The 20,744-nt window shown below is 42.3% G+C and overlaps 1 protein-coding gene across 1 annotated transcript in view; it reads right to left on the bottom strand.

Annotated features, from left to right (window-relative positions):
• LOC128687476 (peroxidase-like) overlaps nt 1–20,744 on the bottom strand; it is a 113,249-nt gene that overhangs the window by 37,589 nt on the left and 54,916 nt on the right. The window contains exons 3-13 of the mRNA XM_070084066.1: nt 17,493–17,634; nt 15,826–15,991; nt 12,610–12,774; nt 12,330–12,463; nt 11,727–11,872; nt 11,226–11,440; nt 10,952–11,125; nt 9,325–9,521; nt 7,691–7,874; nt 7,352–7,549; nt 6,380–6,527 (exon numbers count right to left, since the gene is read on the bottom strand). Coding sequence (XP_069940167.1) covers nt 6,380–6,527; nt 7,352–7,549; nt 7,691–7,874; nt 9,325–9,521; nt 10,952–11,125; nt 11,226–11,440; nt 11,727–11,872; nt 12,330–12,463; nt 12,610–12,774; nt 15,826–15,991; nt 17,493–17,634 — 1,869 coding nt within the window. The remainder of the gene's footprint in view (nt 1–6,379; nt 6,528–7,351; nt 7,550–7,690; nt 7,875–9,324; nt 9,522–10,951; nt 11,126–11,225; nt 11,441–11,726; nt 11,873–12,329; nt 12,464–12,609; nt 12,775–15,825; nt 15,992–17,492; nt 17,635–20,744) is intronic.

Raw genomic sequence — 20,744 nt, 5'->3', positions numbered from 1 at the left:
CACCTACAACTTCAGGCTTGCAAGATAGTGTCCAGTTACCTCAAGTGTCCGAGGATGCTCTGACTACCTTGAGTGCTGAGCCTATCCCTGCAATGTGTGCTAGTTAACATAAGAACATAAGAACGAAGGAACACTGCAGAAGGCCTACTGGCCCATGCGAGGCAGGTCCAAGTCTCCTACCGGCTTAAGCCAATGCACCCAACCTAGTCAGGTCAGGTCACATTGACTTAAGGGAGGAACACGGCAACCGACCTGTTAGCACAAGCTATCAGGTCTAACTCACACCCACCCACATCTACTCATGTATTTATCCAACCTATTTTTAAAGCTACACAACGTTCTGGCCTCTATAACGGTACTTGGGAGTTTGTTCCACTCATCCATAACTCTATTACCAAACCAGTACTTTCCTATATCCTTCCTGAATCTGAATTTTTCCAACTTAAAACCATTGCTGCGAGTCCTGTCTAGGCTAGATATTTTCAGCACACTATTTACATCCCCTTTATTTATTCCTGTCTTCCATTTATACACCTCAATCATATCCCCCCTAATTCTACGTCTTTCTAGAGAGTGCAGTTTCAGGGCCCTTAGTCTATCCTCATAGGGAAGGTTTCTGATACATGGGATCATCTTTGTCATCCTCCTCTGTACATTTTCCAGAGAATTTATATCCATTCTGTAATACGGTGACCAAAACTGTGCAGCATAATCTAAATGAGGCCTAACCAAGGATGTATAGAGTTGAAGAACAACCTGAGGACTCCTATTATTTATGCTTCTTGATATGAAGCCAAGGATTCTATTAGCTTTATTGCGAACACTTATGCACTGTTGTCTTGGTTTCAGATTACTGCTAACCAGAACTCCTAAATCTTTTTCGCAATCCGTAATATTAAGATCTACATTATTTAGTTTATATGTGGCATGGTTATTGTCCTGTCCAACATTTAGAACTTTGCATTTGTCTATATTAAACTGCATCTGCCACTTCTCCGACCACTGCATCAGTCTATTCAAATCTTCCTGGAGTGCTCGAATGTCCTCGTCAGAATGAATTCGACGGCCTATTTTGGTGTCATCGGCAAACTTGCCGATGTCGCTCTTTATGCCCTCATCTATGTCGTTTATGTAGATTGTGAACAGCAGGGGGCCCAACACTGACCCCTGTGGAACACCGCTCGTGACGCTTCCCCACTCTGATTTCTCCCCATTTATGCAAACTCTCTGCTGCCTATTTGTCAACCATGCCTCTATCCAGGAAAAAATTTCTCCTCCTATTCCATGTGCTTTAATTTTCCTCAATAGTCTCTGATGTGGGACCCTGTCAAAAGCCTTACTGAAGTCCATATACACAATATCATATTCATTACCATGATCTACCTCCTCAAATACCTTAGTGAAAAAAGTTAATAAATTCGTAAGGCAGGAACGCCCCTTTGTAAAACCATGCTGAGATTCGTTGATTAATTTATGCTTTTCAAGATGGCTACGAACTGCCTCGGCAATTATTGATTCCATAAATTTTCCCACTATGGAGGTTAGGCTTATTGGTCTATAGTTCGAAGCTAAGGACCTGTCACCTGTTTTGAAAATAGGTATCACATTTGCCATTTTCCACTTATCTGGCACCATGCCAGTTTGTAGTGATATGTTGAAAAGATTAGCCAAAGGTGTGCTAAGCTCCTCTTTACATTCCTTTAGAACCCTTGCATACAGTTCATCAGGGCCTGGGGATTTGTTAGGTTTTAATTTATCTATTTGCCTAAGGACCATGTCACTTGTGACCCTAATAGTGCACAGTTTATTATCGTCCTGTTCTACATAATTTATCATTACTGGAATATCGCTGGTATCCTCCTGTGTAAAAACTGAGAGGAAGTATGTGTTAAAAATTCTACACATTTCCTTATCACTGTCAGTGAGCTGACCCGAGGAACTTTTGAGTGGGCCTATCTTGTCCCTGATCTTACTTCTGTATACCTGAAAGAATCCTTTTGGGTTAGTCTTCGATTCTTTTGCAACTTTAACCTCATAATCTCTTTTTGCTTTTCTAATTCCCTTTTTTATTTCTCTCTTTAACTGAATATATCGATTTCTTAATTGCCCCTCTCCTCTTTTGATTTGCCTATATATGCCTCTCTTTTGACCAATCAGATATTTTAATCTATTGTTCATCCATTTAGGATCATTTTTGTTTGATCTGATTTCCCTATTTGGAACATAATTTGACTGAGCAGCTAGAACTATGCCCTGGAAAGCATCATATCGGCAACCATCACCACCTACCTGACCCTTAGTCAGGTCATTCCAGTTCAGCCCACCTAAGTAATTTTTCAGTCCTATGAAATCAGCCAAGCGAAAGTCAGGGACGGAGACTTGATTGCCATTATTAGGGGAATTCCATGATATATTAAAACTGAGTGATTTGTGATCACTCTCCCCAAGCTCATCATTAACCTCAAGATTATTAATTAGTGTTTCCCTACTGGCAAGAACCAAGTCAAGGAGGTTATTTCCCCTAGTTGGCTCTGTCACAAACTGTTTTAAAAAACAATCCTGGATCGTATCAAGAAAGTCACCCGACTCTAAATTTCCTGTCAAATTGCTCCAGTCAATCTGTCTATAGTTGAAATCTCCCATTAGCACAACATTTTCGTATGTAGATGCCTTACGAATTTCGTCCCATAGAAGTTTACTGCACTCCCTATCAAGATTTGGGGCCCTGTAAATCACACCCAAAATTAGTTTACTCGGCCCTCGAGAAGCTGTAACCAAACAGATTCAGTGGCTGACGCTTCTAATTTAATATCTTGTCTAACACAACAATTTAAATTGTCTCTGACATACATCGCTACTCCACCACCTTTCCTGTTGACCCTGTCAGTGTGGAATAATTTATAGCCTTGTATGTGACATTCAGAGGGCATCTCTCTATCTTTCAGATTGAGCCAGGTCTCTGTTATAGCAATAATATCTATGTTTCCTGCACTTGCAATTAATCTTAGCTCATCTATCTTATTTCTAACACTCCTGCTATTAGTATAGTAAACCTTAAGGGAGCTAGTCCCTTGCTGCCCTCTGCTGTCCCCCTTTGTTTGCTGACCTGTTCTATTGTCTTTATTTATAACTTCATGCTGAATGCCTTTTATACATTTACTGTTTCCAACCCTAGTGTTGCAACCTGCTTGTTTCCCACACACACCCATACCTCTATCTTCCATCAGTTTAAAATCATAGGCATTTCACCAATGGCCTTCTCAATCGAGTCTGCAAGTGCTACCACCCCTGACCCAGAGAGATGTACCCCATCCCTTGCATACATATCATGTTTGCCATAAAAGTTGTTCCAGTTGTCAATGAATGGGATTGCAAGTTCCTTGCAGTATCTGTCTAGCCAGCAATTTACACCAATTGCCCTAGACAACCATTCATTTCCTACTCCCCTTCTAGGCAAGATGCTACATATGATTGGGATCCCTCCCTTAGACTTAATGAAATCTATAGCTGACCTGTACTTATCTAGCAGCTCTTCTCTCCTACCCTTCCCAATATCATTTCCACCAGTTCAAGTAGTAGTTTCTTCACAGGGGACGCCTTGTCGAAAAACGATTACTTGCAACTAGTAATGCCATCTCTTGTTGATGTCACATGCTGTCTGCAGAAAGATGTTTCTGTTGTGGCTAGTGCTCTCACTAGAGTGTCTGTTGTTGTTCCTAGTGTTCCAGATGGTGATAACATCCTAGTTGACAGTGATTCCTGCAAAGTAAAGGGTTTATTTGTTGAGCCATCCTTACATGCTGTAAGAGATAGTAAGATCCATTTCTTCCTAGCTAACACTTCTGGTCACAGTGTTCGTCTCAGAGCAAATACCAATCTTGTTGACCTTGTTCACTATCCTTACCCTTTTCAGGTAGAGGATGAGTTGTCACCTGACCAGTGGGTCGGTGCTATTTCTACCGGGAAGACCCCATTCACTCCACTGGATCAATCCATTCCACCAGTTGAGGAGTAAGACTTAGCTCCGACTGACTTCCCAGACGAGGTCAAGCATTTGTTGACTCTGTTGAACAAACGTCATAAAGCCATTGCCTTACCAAGTGAGAAGATGGGTATAATGAATTTATTGCCCCATCGTATCCCACTTGAACCTGGTACCAGACCTATCTATATACCTGCGTACAGAATGCCTCATTCACAAGTTGCTGTCGCAGAAGAATTGATCAATCAGATGCTTGATGATGGAGTTATTGCACCTAGTAATTCACCTTGGAATGCGCCCTTGATCCTAGTACCTAAGAAGGACGGTACTTGGTGCCCAGTGACTGACTTTAGGAAGTTAAATGCGAAAACTATTCCAGATCACTTCCCACTTCCTGTACTTGGTGATCTTTTACGTAACATCGGAGATAAAGTCTTTACGACCCTGGACTTGTTACAAGGGTTTTGGCAAGTCCCTCTTCATGAGGACAGCCAAGAGCTAACTGCATTTTCCACTCCTACAGGTCATTATCACTTCCTCCATATGGCCTTCGGGTTACAATCTTCCCCCATCACTTTCTCGAGGCTCATGACTAATATCTATAGAGGCCTCATAGGTAGTGCACTTATGGTGTACTTAGATGACGTAATCATCATGTCTGAAGAGGTGGATACGCACTTGAAAAGTGCATATGGTGATGGTGGTGAGGGGTGATGGAGGTAGGTAGGTCTCTCGTCGCTGCTGGTGGCGTCGCAGAATCTTGGTGAAGATAGCGCTTATCTTGAGGGACTCACACACAAGGCTTTTACATTGGCGCTCAGGTACAAAGAGACAATCTTGTGGCTTGACCCTCTGTGTGAGCCATAAAATAAGATGCTAGGACCCAATATAAAGGTGAAAATGGCAGTGGGTAGGTGTGGGTGAGAGAGGCAGTGTGCCGAGACACTGTGTGGGTGGCATGAGCGGCTTGTCCCAGGCAGCTAGCTGGTACCCACAGTCTACACGTGAATTTCTAAGCCGAGATGACTTAAAACCCCACAAAATACCACAGGGATGATATAAGTACTCAGAATGGCTTCGAGCAGGGAGCACAAAGCGATGGTGAAGGCTGGAACCCACGTAGCTTGCTTGAGTACTGGGGCTAGTCACTTTGGTTAGCTGGGTGGCTTAAGCCCTTCACACAGGCTGGCTTGAGAACTTGTAACAATGAGCACAGCAGGTTGGGAAGTTGGCTTAGTAGGTAAGGCTGGTACTTAGGCAGGTAAGGCTGGTACTTAGCAGGCTGGATGGCGTAGAGCTTCTCCCCCACAGACTGGCTTGGCTTAATTTGCAAACCCAGATCAACCTCTCGTAAGTAATGCAAATAAGCAGATAAGACACAAAGACTGACCAGGAAGTAGTGCAGACAGGTTGGTGGGTGCTTGCTCAGGGTAGCTGGTTGGCTAGGCTGCCATGCGGTCAACACACAATGTCTGTCGGTACATCTGTGTAAATATCAAATTTACGTGACCATCGCTGTCACCATTTGTAACTTGGGGGTTCTAGGAGATAAAGCTGGTGTAGAAATACACTTGGGTATGGATGGAAACACTTGTATTTGCAGAGTCGTGAGGGTAAGCCCAGCCTAGCCTTGTTGTCGCCTGTAGGTCTATGCAGAAACTGAGAGAGGGACATGGTGACCAATGCTCACATATGGCATCACGTGACATCACACATGCTAGCCACTGGGCCTAGCAAGGGATCGTATATATAAAATATATAGATGCTACTAACTACGATACTAAGATATGCTACACAAACATGTACATTAGCTATGCTGACAACTGGACGAGTGATCACTTACTGAATCATGCCCTAGATAAGTAACCACTTACTGAATCGTGCCCTGGACGAGTAACCACTTACTGACTCATGCCCTGGATGAGTAACCACTTACTGAATCATGCCCTGAACGAGTAACCACTTAATCATACCCTGGACGAGTAACCACTTACTGAATCATGCCCTGGACGAGTAACCACTTACTGAATCATGCCCTGGATGAGTAACCACTTACTGAATTATGCCCTGGACGAGTAACCACTTACTGAATCATGCCCTGGATGAATAACCACTTACTGAATCATGCCCTGGATGAGTAACCACTTACTGAATTATGCCCTGGACGAGTAACCACTTACTGAATCATGCCCTGGATGAATAACCACTTACTGAATCATGCCCTGGATGAATAACCACTTACTGAATCATGCCCTGGATGAATAACCACTTACTGAATTATGCCCTGGACGAGTAACCACTTACTGAATCATGCCCTGGATGAATAACCACTTACTGAATCATGCCCTGGATGAATAACCACTTACTGAATCATGCCCTGGATGAGTGACCACTTACTCAATCTTGCCCTGGACGAGGGAGTGACCAAAGCGGAACGCAGCAGTGGAGAACTCGTTGAGTATAGCCGCACTGTGGTCGCTGTCGTAGTCCTTGGAGTAGCCTTCCAGCCGTGGCAGTAGCCCACTGGCAGCCATGTAGTCCTTGCCTGCAAACACACACATGGCTTCAGGGCAGGGCACGTCACCCACATAATGTATGCATGTACACACATCTCATTCAAGAAACACGCACTGGAAGCATGTTCATTGCCTTCCTTTTGTATTCACTGTCCTTTTGAAAGCATTAGTTCTCTATATACCTTTTTGCTATTTTTAATGGTTCCTTACATGAGTTTGCTATTTTTAACATATTTTTTGCCATTATTAATGGTTCCTGAGAAGGACTTTGGAGTTTTAATGTCAGAGGATCTCACCCTCAAGGATCATAACAGTGTCACTATTACATCTGGGAGGAAAATAATAGGATGGATAATGAGAACCTTCTAAACAAGAGATGCCACTTCAGTGATGATCCTTTTTAAATCACTTGTTCTCTCTAAGCTGGAATACTGCTGTACACTAGCATCTCCATTCAAGGCAGGTGAAATCGCAGATCTAGAGAATGTACAAAGAGCCTTTCCTGCGCATATTGTTCTGTCAAACACCTCAGTTACTGGGAATGCTTGGAATCACTTGACCTGTACTCCCTGGAGCGCAGGCGATAGGGATACATCATAATCTACACCTGGAAAATTCTAGAGGGACCGGTCCCAAATTTGCACACAGAAATCACTCCTTATGAAAGCAAAAGACTGGGCAGACGGTGCAATATATAGGAAACGTCTCTCTCTTTGTAGTTTACATCTTCTCTTTCTTTTTCTTAATGGAATGTGTCCTGAGCAGATCTCAAGTACCACACTACAACTGCTACATCAACTAGTCACCTGTTGCTTTTACTAATATTGGAAGGAATGAGAGGGGTGATACTCACCAAGTACATTAGGGAGCCACTCATTGTAGATAATATGCTGGTAAAGGGCCACCACAATCCTCCTGGTCTCCTGGTAGAGAGTCTCGTCTGACCAGTGTGGGTTGAGGCGTGCCAGCTCCCGGGCTATACGGTTATGTATCCTCACCCACACAGTGTGCATGACAGACAATATCACTTGCTGGTTCACCCGGTTGTCTCCTGTCAGGGGTCATTCTGGGTCAATATGGTGTCCTATAATACATTACGCAAAGAAGAGCTTATAATACCCTCGCAATAATTAGTAAAGAGGAACGTTAAATGTTCCGTAACAAGAAATTTCCTAATGAAATCCATATTTACCAGCCATGAAACAAGGTAATCTTTCTCTGGTGGTCTCACACTCCATGACCTGTAAGTCGGCTGGGAGGAGGTCATTCTCTTGCACTCTGAGCAGACCTCTACGGAACATTCTCAACTGCTGCTCCTCCGTGGCACTGGACCCGTAAATGTTAGATCCGTCCAGGAAGTGTGTGACTTGGTTCATCTGTCAGATAGAGATGTTGCAAATAATGCAAAGTTGTGAGACTGGTGATGAGATGGTAACAATGGGAGTGTCGAGGAAATAGTACCTACTGACTTGTCTAACTTTTATTTATTACTCAAATTGATGTCAGCCTTGCACTCAGAGGACGCCAACCGCCTCACACATCTGACACAATCTGGTGGATGATTCCTAGATAGCGGCTGTAAATCACGAGTACTCTGGACACTATCACACTTACCAGATACGACTGTAGACTTTCTCCTTTCATCCACTACCAGGATCATTGTTCCTGCACACTTGTTTATTGGATATGTCCCATTAATACGAGGATACTGTACGACACGGTGAGTGTGACGCTTTGACAAGCTCTAGAATTTAATAGCAATACGTGAATCCTTGGCCTGACACTATTGTCATTAATTAATCTCCACTACCAATGTACAAATTATGGATTATACTCTAGTTAATGAACAAGGTAACTAAAGAGGACTCTACTTGTGCCTCAGGTATTTAAATACCTGAGGTCTCTAGATGGCGTGTGGTTGCTTCCTCTGGCCAGAATGTTAGTTAACACTAAGGTCCTGTTTACTAAAAGAGTTGTTGCATTATCTGAATGTCGTTAAATCATTACAGCTGACACTCAATATTTAGCACACGTGACGGTAATATCCTCGACTTTAAGAGCCCGATCTCAAGGTGTGGCTCTTGGTTGTGATCCAAGGAAGCCGCTATGACACTTAACCGAGTCTCGCTTCTGATTACCTCAACATACTAGTTCTATTATGCTCAGGGAGACGTCACTAATTAACCTGGCTCCCGAGGTGCTACAATACCTGGCCATGTTGACTCTTGGATTTATGTATGAGACTAACGCCTCTGGGCATTCAAACTCAGCCTATACTGGGCCTCTACCCTAGTTACTGTTGCCACACCGCTGGCAGTGGTGAAAGTTAATTGATCATTCAATGTAACAAAATGTCAGTAACAGACCCCTGGCAGTCTTCAAGCTGGCACTGGACAAGCACCTAAAGTCGGTACCTGACCAACCGGGCTGTGGCTCGTACGTTGGTTTGCGTGCAGCCAGCAGTAACAGCCTGGTTGATCAGGCTCTGATCCACCAGGAGGCCTGGTCACAGACCGGGCCGCGGGGGCGTTGACCCCCGGAACTCTCTCCAGGTAAACTGACATTCATAATACTCATCACTTAACAACTGGGTCTCAAGCTCTCACACCTGACAGTGCCCCCTTGAACTTGAAGGTAGGAACTGGCACTTCGACATCACCTATCCTCCCTATTTCCCACCGGGAGAGAAAAGTTATAAGCCTCTCTGTAACATAGGCACTAGGGAAGAAAAGCCACTGCACTTTCTCTAGAATCTGATACACGGGGATTTAAAAAAAAATCTCCACAAGAAAAAGTGTAAATAACACCAGACACCATCTTGTTTACCTGCTCAGCATAACCTAGACCACACGGAGAGTTGCGGGGAGCAAACATAGATCTGACGAAGTTCATGCAGCGGCGATCGTTCCTGCTGTAGAAGGAGTCATTGGCTGGAACCTCGATGGGGAAGCAAGCGGGGTGGAGGAAGGCAGCTTCAGCGAAGCCACGGTTGTTGTCTGAACAACACTGGATACCACTGTTATCTGACCAACCCAGAGAAGCCCTGGTCAAGGTTACTTTAACACATACACACACGTATCTTCACATATGGTCAAGGATGGTAGGTCACTGGTAGAGTATGTAAATAAAACACAGTATGTAAATAAGACACAATTTGGGTTATGGCACTGTATTGTGAAAACGTTATCAATCCATAAATTGATAAATTATTATTATTATTATAATCAAAAAGAAGCGCTAAGCCACAAGGACTATACAGCGCTGCAGGGCAGGAAGGAAGCGAGGGCATCAGGTGGCAAAAGGGAGATGGATGAGTAATAGGTTACGGATAACAGCGGGGTAGTGGATGGTGAAAGGGTAAAGGGCAGCAAGAGACTGAACTAGAAAGGGCTGAGGGAAGTGCGAAAAGTATCATCAGAGTTTGTGGAGTAAATCAGTCGTTGTCAAGAAGTCAGTGAGAGAGTCAGGATTAAAGGAGGGTCCATCAGCAAGAAGGGAAGGTAAAGAGAGAGTAGTAGAACGAAGACGACGTTGGAGGTAAATTCTGCGTGCTCGTTGATAAAGAGGGCAGTCTAACAGAATGTGGCTAATCGATACTGGAACTTGACACTGCTCACAGAGAGGAACAGGGTGCCTCTCCATGAGATACCCATGAGTAAGACGAGTGTGGCCAATGCGAAGGCGGGAGAGAGTGGTCTCCCAACCTCGGCACTGATGACAAGAAGACGGCCAGTAACCTATGCTCGGTTTAATAGAATGAAGTTTGTTACCGAGCAGAGTTGACCAACGTTGTTGCCAACGGGTGCGAAGGTGGGTAGCTATTGCAGCAAAATAGTCCAGAAATGGAACACCTCGATAGGAAATTGGTAGGTCATGTACTGCTGACCGCGCAGCAGTGTCTGCAAATAAATTGATAAAGTCCTCGAGGGACGAAATGTCTTCACAATAAAGTGCCATAATTCGCATTGTGTCTTATTTATTTGGTCAAGGATGTTCTAATTTCTCGGCGAATGGGAAATATTCAGAGGAAATGTTATGTCTAGAAGTTATTGGCTAGTAACGACTTAAAACAAGTGTCATGGTAATTCGTTAAAGAACATTTTTGTTCCTTAAAATTTTTTTCCATAAACAAAACAGAAAACAAAGGAAGGAGTAGAGGTGCGTCATGGGCGGGGATTTCATTAGAACGTGGGTATTTGACCTGGCCCCGGAGCTAGAACCTTAAGGTAAACACACTCTTTCAGGAGAACCACGTCCCTGAAACCCAACTCGAGAATGAGGTAAACTCAGGGAAGTCTGGCTAGTATTTGGATGGGTGACCTCAGGTAGTAAGAGGCATCTCTCTCTCTCTCTCTCTCTCTCTCTCTCTCTCTCTCTCTCTCTCTCTCTCCAAGTGAACTACACTGCGGTCTAATTATTTTCTTACTACCACAGTAAATACAGTTTTACTCACTAAGCCTGTTGATGGGAGTGTTGTTGATGTCATGGTTGATAAACTGACCCAGTTGCATCACAGAGTGAGTTAAGTCTGAGCTGGGTCTGTCCATGTCGCCAGCAATGCTGGTGGACACCAGTCGTGCAGAGGGAAGGTTACTACCCGTCCGGCTCACTCGGGGCATTGACAGGCCTGTGACCAGGAAAAACATTTGTTGGGAAAAATGTTAACATTTATTTTAACTGGTAGACGATAGATAGGTTAACTGAGGCGAGGATGCGGTAGCACTCACCATCACTGTAGTGTGGAGGACATAGCCTCTGAAAGGCTGTCCTGGCCTGGCCCATCCTGGGACTAACCAGGTTGTTGCAGGCGCCATCGACTCTGCGGTAGTAGATGTCTCTCTCTTGGCACACGGGGCTCCTCTGGCAGGTGTTGGCGAATTTGGTGTTGGTCACGTCGATCTGTTGTAGACCATACCCAGCCAACAGGGGGCTCAGACCAAACCTGTATGTCGAGAAAAAGTCTTAAGTTTTACTTATGTCTAGTGTTTGCTGAATTACATGGCACCTTCATCAGGATACAGTGTTACATACACCTTTGTGTGTATGTGTATGAGTAATAATAATCGGTGATTTATAAAATCGCTGGCTGATGAGATTTAGCTGAAAACTGAAAGAAGTTGACCAGTATCCTTAAACTGTGTAGCCAGGGTTGAAAAGTAGTCGTTAAGCATGAGGACTTTTTTAGATAAGGAAGAGAAAAAACAGGCGAAGAGGAAACTTCGACTTACTTGGCCCTGAGGTAGTGTGCAGCCCTGACGTGGACAGTGGCAGCTCTGTGAAGCTTAATAGCGGGTAAAGATGTTTTGAAGAATTGAAGATGGTGGTAGGCTGGGTCGCCAGTGTCCACCACCTGGATACCCTCATCTTGTAGCCTCTGTAGCAAGAGAATACATTGTGTTTATTCTACTTCCGGCGTGAGGTCACATCACCGGACACTCCATGCTCTCAGAAAGTACGATAATTTAAAATTACCTTTTTTCTGGACTGCCTTCTGATATTTTAGATATCCATGTTTTTCAAATTATTTGCAATAATGTCAATATTCACAACAACATAGAACTTCAAGTATTATGAACATCAGTGAAGAAATAGTACTGGAATACAAATGACTTTACAGGCAAATTATGTGAAACTAGTGTTAAAGGCAGATTCAGAAATGTTTTCTTACCATTTACCTTGAATGTGGAACGTTAATTTCAGTATGTTGAATTAAGCTGATTTGTGTAGTCAGGCGAAATCTCGATACAAAGTAATTTCTAACTAAAGCATTATTTGATACGGAAAATGTGACATAATGACTGAGGTAGAAAAAAAAAAATAAAGATATTTACCGTTTCCAAATCGTCTCTCTCCTTCAAACTCAAGAGGCCGATCTTCAAAGCCTTGTTGACTAAGTCATAGTTGAAGTTCAGCTGAGGAAGCTTAATAAAATGATGTGCTTCCTTTAACATCTGCCTCGGGTTATCTAGGAAATGATCCATGTTTAGTCTTACAAGTGACTGGTACATATACATGTACAATTAAATATACACGCACACGGATGAAGTGGTACACATAAATCAGTTACGTTGGACACAAATGACAGGTGAGAGAACCGAGACTTCAACTCACTGGCATTATGTTGTCCAGGGCAGCAGACTCCCACAGCACCACCAAAGATGGAACAAGCAAGCTGTAGCTGGTTCTCCACCTCGTGGTAGCTAGGTGCACAACGCACCAGTGGTACACACTTCAGACCACCAGGACACACACTGGTTCCAGACACGTCAGGCGTCACTGTGGGAAGGTGATGAGACAAGGATGAGAATTGACGTATTATACTATTCCAATTTCTAGGGTAAATATTCACGTTAAAATTAAGAATATATGGCGATTAAAAAGTGTTAGTGATATTCATTTTTATTAAAAAAAAAAAAAATTTCGGGTTGGCTTCAATATATTATTGACGATATTTTCTTTAAGAAGGATTATAACCATTAAGTTTATTCCGAGTAACGGCAAATTTGAAGCAAAACTGAAATTGTTAAAAAGCTTAAGTTTTCGTAATCAGATCATTAACTAGAGAATGACCTTTATAACTGGCTTCTAACGTATACCAATGGTGAGTTAACACAAACACCACAACTTGTTACTCACTTTCACCTGTGTAAATTTCAATTTTTCAACTTTACTGTTCACCATGCAATAACTAGAGGATGCCTCTTCTGATCGTCTTCAAACCCTAAATGCTAGTGTATCTTAATTAGAGTATTTTTTAATCGTTTTTGGAAGTATTTTTTGCAAAATAAAAATAAAAAATTCTTATTGTAGAGAATTTAAAACAGTTTAAATAAGACAAGAAAAAATGGGGGAGGGGGAATAAATTCGCATTTTAATTAATGACGTTAAGTTGGGAAGACTCAGATTTTCAGAACATTCTCAACAACATTTTTGTTTAAAGTTAAGACACTTGTGCAACATCTGGTTATCTTTATTGTAGACGTTTCGCCCACCAGTAGCTTTATCAATACAGATTCTTGGACATAATTAAAAAACAGAAGAACTATATACAAAAGACGAGGTAATCAGTCCCTCAGTCTTGGAGGTGGTGTTTACAGCACCAACAAAGTTAAGACACTGCAACATCATGGTATCTTGATTCAGAGGACATCTATATGACCTTCTTCACGACTTCTACAACTAACCCATCAATTTGGGAAGGACCTACTTCCACTGGGGAATCCCGCCTACCAGTGACTATGTCCTCGTCTGCTACACATCCCTATTCACTGACGCCTATATAAACGTCAGTCTCCTTACCTGTGCTTCAGACTCTCTACAACCATGGTGTTGTAAACACCACCTCCAAGGCTGAGGGACTGATTATCTTATCTTTTGTATATAGTTCTTCTGTTTTCTAATTATGTCCAAGAATCTGTACTGATAAAGCCACTGGTGGGCGAAACGTCTACAATAAAGATAACCAGATGTTGCACATGTGTCTTAACTTTCATCTTGTCGGTATTTTATACCTGTCTTGTACAACATTCTTCTTTACTCTCTCAATTTCTTTTATTACTCGAGAACGCTTTATTCGATTGGCTTCAAATTTTCAACACTGGTGTACTATATCTTGGTCAAGATTCTTGGGACTATTTGCAGGTCTGGGCGCCCTGTGTACAGTGTTACATAGACAGTTCCCAAATTTGGTTTGCATGTGATAATAGAGACAGGCTCCTCTGCTCACCTTCATAATGTCAACAGTCTTGTAACTTACGAAAAAAAAAAGTTGATATATTTAATAGAGTTTGTCGGTCGGTGCTGTTTTGCATTATTTTCCTTGATGCTGGCGAGGGACACTTGATCCAAGGAACTGGACTTATCTTTAACTTGCCTGAATCAGATTTGAATACCTCCTATTCTCCAGACGTTATATGATCCCCTACGGGTTTAGCGGTTTCCTCTGATTAATATATAAAATTTATGAACGGCATTAATCTTCCATGGCTGAAGCATTGTTTTAAATGGATGGAAGATGTCATGGTTGAGGCTGTGTGGGCACAACTTCTGTTGGATTCTGTACATCTTTCCGTTTGCTTTAAACTTTTATTGAGTGCTAATGTATTTTTCTCAAACGAAACAATTTCTAGACGCTAGGTTGTGTAAGTTATCATGTGTCAGTTTTATTAATTAATTTGGTTTCTGTGGAATAACTGGAGAGACTGTTTCTCTTGATCAGGAGTGAGTCAAGTGTTTGACTTTAGTTAGTTATGCTAAGTTAAATCAACTTAATGTTCTTAATTTGTCTGTAACATTTGTGTCGTCAAAACCATTGTTAAAAAGTGTATGTTATGTTCACTAAACTTAAATAAAACTTACTTTCTTACCTGTTATTTACTGCACTTTCTTAAAACCTAGACAGTCATACTTAGAGAAAGATTTGGATTAATTTTGGTCTCTGTAGGTCCCAATTTGCTTTTTTATTTTTTGAAGAAGAAATTTGAAAAATATGAAACCGGTTTTCGTGCGATCATTTTTGTGTTTCGTCCATCCATGATGATGACTTAATAATGCGCGAGCCTAATGTGTTTGTGCTTTAGTATATAGGCCTCTGTGATCTCTTCGCAAGGTTTCAATTAGTTTTGACTGTATATGTCCTAATTTATCACTTTTTTTTATTGAAAAAATGGATATTAGTTTCCGTATGATGACCTGTGAATGCATTTTCTAATTCCCTTCAAATCTCCAATGATAGTATCCAGCATCTCTATCAACTTATACCGCACTCTGCACTAGTCTAATACGGAATATCTTCCTTGGATCACGTAGCGACCGAAATATATTTAGTGATGTGTTTTTCTGCGTGCGTGTGCGGTGGGTGTATATGGGGGAGTTTGAGTGACGGGGGGAGGGATGGTGTGTGTGTATTTGTGTTTTATGGTGAGCACAATCCTTGTATGGTAATAAGTGTCAGTGGCCCGAGACTGTTCAACTGCCTCCCAGCATACATAAGGGGGGATTACCAATAGACCCCTGGCTGTCTTCAAGCAGGCACTGGACAAGCACCTAAAGTCGTTACCTGACCAGCCGGGCTGTGGCTCGTACGTTGGGTTGCGTGCAGCCAGCAGTAACAGCCTGGTTGATCAGGCTCTGATCCACCATGAGGCCTGGCCACAGACCGGGCCGCGGGGGCGTTGACCCCCGGAACTCTCTCCAGGTAAACTCCAGGTATGGTTTCACAAACTACTCCTGAGCACTGTGTAAACTTTAGATCCTTAATACAACCTAAAAGTAGGTGAAAATACGATTTTTTTTTTTCAGAAAATATACACGGAAGTTAAAGCTTACCTCCAAAAATATGTGTGGACTGCTGGAGGGGTCGGAGGTATTGAGGTACAGGAGTAACCTCAGGTCCAACGCCACCCCAGGAGGTTATGAGAGGCAGGGTGGGCACAGGTGTACGAGGAGGAGTATATGGTAAGTATGCCTCTGTCACTGTGGGTCTGCGAGAAGCCTGGAACAAAAGCAGAATATTTTAAGTGTTTATAGCTCTTTGTACAGTAGACCGGAGAAACTGTGGGGCTTCAATATAGCTGTTAGTTTTATATTTAAGCACCAGGAACCTAACCTCGAGCTAAAACAGAGTATTATAATTGTTTATAACTCCATGTACAGCAGACCGGTCAAGCTATGGAACCTCAATATAACTCTTAGTTATATTAATTTAATTTTTCCATAGCCATTTATAATTATTTTTGCCTATAAATTATCATTTTTGCAGTAAAAATGTAATTGGGATTTTGTGCAATGTTGAAGGATGTACAAGGTAGGTATCAGGTGTCCTGGAAGATGTACCTTTAAGATGTCTGATTTTCATGCCAAGGTTCTTGCTAATGACTTGAGAACGTGGCAACTGAATGGTTTTAAATTTTCAACGGTGGTATAATGTAACAAGGGAAAGGCTCGTGCAACTATTGGCATATGCAGGAGCCATCTAACTTTTGTATAGACCATTCCCGGATTTTATTTCCATGCTATAACTTCAGAAAGCCTCTTCTAGTTGGTTTCAAGTTGTCAATGTGAGTGTATCCTTAAAAACAAGTAGGGATTGTTATTGGAAATTGTAGATGCCAATTTACAAATTTTACATTTCGAAAATGGTATAGTTTTTTTTTTCGTGAAAGTATTTGAGTATACCTCACTTGAACGTCTTGACTCTTTGATGGTTGATGTATTTTGTGACTGAGATGGTCAACTATAAACTTAGTCTTTGTAGTCGCAAATTTTCCAGTTTTCTAAGTTAATTAACTTGAAATCATTGTATTCCTAGCAATAACTGGTGATTGTATCTTCTGATTGAAAATTGAATATCCGCGTTTTAGGGTCATTTTTAAATTTCACAAATATGGTAGGTGAATAAATAACACATTCTCATAAAACTTTCCTCCATAGCCGGTCATATACTCTCGTACAGTGAATGTTCTTCCTCCAGGTGTTAATTGTGTTTTACAATGGAATGGTGTTTTTTCCTGTAAAATAACTTGGGTATTCCTGTTCTGAACGGTTTTAATATTTTATAGTTAATACTGCCCCTTCTGATATATTACATATGTGATAGGCATGTGACAGTTTTTTTTTAGGCCAGAGGGACTGATAAATGATATTTTATGGTGAGAAGCTGAATGATATTATCTTGTCTAGTTTTATTCTCTCTCTCTCTCTCTCTCTCTCTCTCTCTCTCTCTCTCTCTCTCTCTCTCTCTCTCTCTCTCTCTCTCTCTCTCTCTCTCTCTCTCTCTCTCACACACACACACACACACACACACACACACACACACACACACACACAAAACCACGAAAAATACACCTTTTCACCCATACACATTGTTGGACAAGGCTCTTGTAACCAGGAGAGAGGAGTTTGCTTAGTAGCGACCAGCGAAGAGGTAGGGGCCAGGAGCTGTGAATCGACCCCTGCAACGACATATAGGTAAATACAATCATACAGAAACTTACCGAGGATGCTGTTATAACTTCTTGGTTCAGGAGAAGACTGTTAATCAACTGCTCCAGGTGGGGTGTGATGGAGAGGTGTGTGGTGGGGGGGGCAGGTAAGCTTGCTCCACTGTCAGGGCTTACCTGGACCCTATCGTACTCTCTGTCGTGGACAAATGGTTATGGATAACTTTAGATTTAGAAATGATATAGGAAAGTACTGGTTTGGAAACATAGTCGATGAATGGAGCAGTCTGCCTAGTAGGGTCATTGAAGTTCAAACTTTGGGTAGCTTTAAATTTAGGTTAGATGAACACATGAGTGAGAAAGGATGGATTTGAGTGGGACTTACATATGAGTTAATATGCTTATCAAAGCTTATTCCTTGGGTAACAGTGAAAATTGATTGGGCAAATATTTGAGTGGGTTTGATAAGGACATGCCTTGTATGGGCCAGTAGACCTGCTGCAGTGTTCCTCCATTCTTATGTTCTTAGTACAGTATAATATGAAGATTGAGACACTTATGCAACATATGGGAATCTTTATTGAAGAAACGTTTCGCCACAAAGTGGTTTCATCAGTCCAATACAAATCAGAAGGGTGTAAGGAGAGGAGGAGTTTGAGGTAATCAGTCCCTCAACCTGGAGTCGATGCGTTCAGTCCATCAGTCTTGTAGAAAGTACAGCATAGGAACGAACGAACAAATAAGTGCAGGTAAGATCCCAATGAGATGAGCGGGGAAGACGGGACAGACGAAGAATAGCGCTGGAGAGGAGTGTTCTTAGTCGTAGAAATAGAGCCAGGGCTTAACCCAGCAGCTGAGGCGATCGTGGGACAGACTTGGAGAAAAAACGGGTAGAGAGCAAGCTGTGTATGCAACAGTCCCGTGGTAGGTGAGGTCTTGAGTTTTGAGAACTGGAAGTTTCTAGGTGGCAGGAGAGGGCAGGCAGGTAGGACCATCAGAGAGCAGCAGACATGTGGGAGTTTATTTTAGTAGTTGAGGAGGCAGGTTTGCAGTGGAGCCATTTGCATACTTCTTGAAGCTGCTCCTGGAGAGGTTGTATAGTGTTGTCTTGAATATCAAAATAGTATACAATACCGACAGGTTGGTAGGTTAGACACATAGGCAACAGTTAGGCAACATTTATTCCGATAAATGTTGCCTAACTGTTGCCTATGTGTCTAACCTACCATAGTGTTGTCTTGTTGGAAAAAGTGAAACGAAGAAGCTTGATGAACTCAAGAACTTGCGTGAGTGTGAAGTGAAGAGGTGATTCGCAGGCATACTTGACTGTTCCATCACTGAGGCCTTTGTAGAGTTCAGAGCAGGTCATGGTGTCAGCAGTCGAGGGAGAGGTGTGGAAAGTAAGGTTTTTCCAAGAGGGTGTGCTGGAGTGTCAGGTGACTTTTTTAAAACAGTTTGTGACAGAGCCTACTAGGGGGCAGTAGGGAAACACTAATTAATAATCTTGAGGTTAATGATGAGCTTGGGGAAAGTGAGTCAGTCCCTGACTTTCGCTTTTCATAGGACTGGGCTGGAATGACCTGACTAAGGGTCAGGTAGATGGTTGCCGATAAGTGCTGATGTGAGAGTTAACAATGTTAAGTTGGCGAGAGGCATAGTGGGAAAATTTAGAATATTTGCAGTTCGTCTCAACGGCTAGTTGTTGTTGACAAATAGGCAGCAGAGAGTTTGCATAAATGGGGAGAAATCAGAGTGGGGAAGCGTTACGAGCGGTGTTCCACAGGGGGTTGTTGAGATAGAATTCATTCTGACGAGGACATTGGAATAGACTGATGCAGTGGCAGATGCAGTTTAATATAGACAAATGCAAAGTTCTAAATGTTGGACAGGACAATTGCATATAAACTAAATAATGTAGGGTGATTTAGGAGTTCTGGTAGCAGTAATCTCAAGTGTTTTTTGGGGCAGAGTCAGGATTTGGGCCAGAAGTTGATGTGAAGTTAACAATGTTTTGCGATAATTTTGCGGAAGTCCTGTGATGTTGGCGAGTCAGGAAAGCTGAATGACAGCATGTTGTTAAGACGGAATAGTTCGTTAATTGTAGTGTTGAATGTGCCTGGGTTTCCTGCATTTGAAAGGTGTGCATACATCATGCAATACAGCACCTTAGAGGGAGCAGCGTCAGGGAGTGCAGAGAGAATTGCTGGATAGAGATGACTGCTGTGTGGCTTGTAGAATTCTGGTGGTGTCCGAATGGAGTTTTGAGATGGTTGCATATGCCGGCGATTTGGGGCTATTCTTCTTGGTTTCTACTTTAATTTTTTACGACATTACTTCTTTTCGTAGTGGGCATTTACCTTCTATGGTGATGAGAATATCTTTATTAGTGGGCATGTTTTTGAGTGCCTCGATGTAGCGGCGAGGAATAACTGGACGACTAGCCTCCGAAATCGCTGCTGCAATGAGTCCTTGTATGAAACCTTTGTTAAATTCAGAATCTCCGAAATCGTGGCTTTTGATCACTGTATCCAACTCGTATTTAGGATTCCGTATGCCAGTGGCAAACTTGAGACCTAAGCTGAGTGCTTCGGACTCCGTTTCACTGGGGACATAAGAAGAAAGGTTGTTGATGATGTCAACTCTGCCAATGTCTTTCCATTTGCTGTGTTGACAGAGAGGAAAGTTTTCTAGAGAGCCATAGCTTCTGCTGTAGGTTAGCCGTACTAACTTTGCTTAGGATGTGTTCGGCGGTGTGTCTCTCAGGAACCGGAAAGGAAGTGAGAACTAGGTGAGCACTATGGAAAAAATCTACCACTATTACGACTACTGGTGCTACACACGCGACATTTCACCTGACTTTCTGCCACTATATATACTCGTCTTCTTAGTTATATCTGTATTAAGACTGAATAAGCCACTCGTGGCGAAACGTTTCCTATAATAAATGTCCTGAATTATACATAGGTGTCTTTTTCCAATACAATCTCTGTTCGTTCTCACCTGAGGTACCATACTTGTACCATATCTCCCCTACCTATGTGTTTGTAGGCTTTGTGTTGTTTTATACAACTTATTATACTATAATGTGTTCATATGGTATAAACCTTGGTAACAGATACCGACAAGTTGGTTTAGAAAAATACGTAAGCAAACACTAGGACATATAAGAAAACGTTTCGGTCCTGGGACCTTGATAATATATATAGGATGTAATGAACCGTATAGAGAGAACTTTGGAAAAAAGTAGAATCCTTCTCACTGAAGTGTGACTACCCCTGTACCACTTGGTTTGAACCTGCTGCTCTG

The sequence above is a fragment of the Cherax quadricarinatus genome, chromosome 11 (assembly GCF_038502225.1).
Source record: "Cherax quadricarinatus isolate ZL_2023a chromosome 11, ASM3850222v1, whole genome shotgun sequence".
Classification (NCBI taxonomy): Eukaryota; Metazoa; Arthropoda; class Malacostraca; order Decapoda; family Parastacidae; genus Cherax; species Cherax quadricarinatus.
Note: the sequence above shows the minus strand (reverse complement) of the source record. Positions and strands in the feature narration are given on the sequence as shown.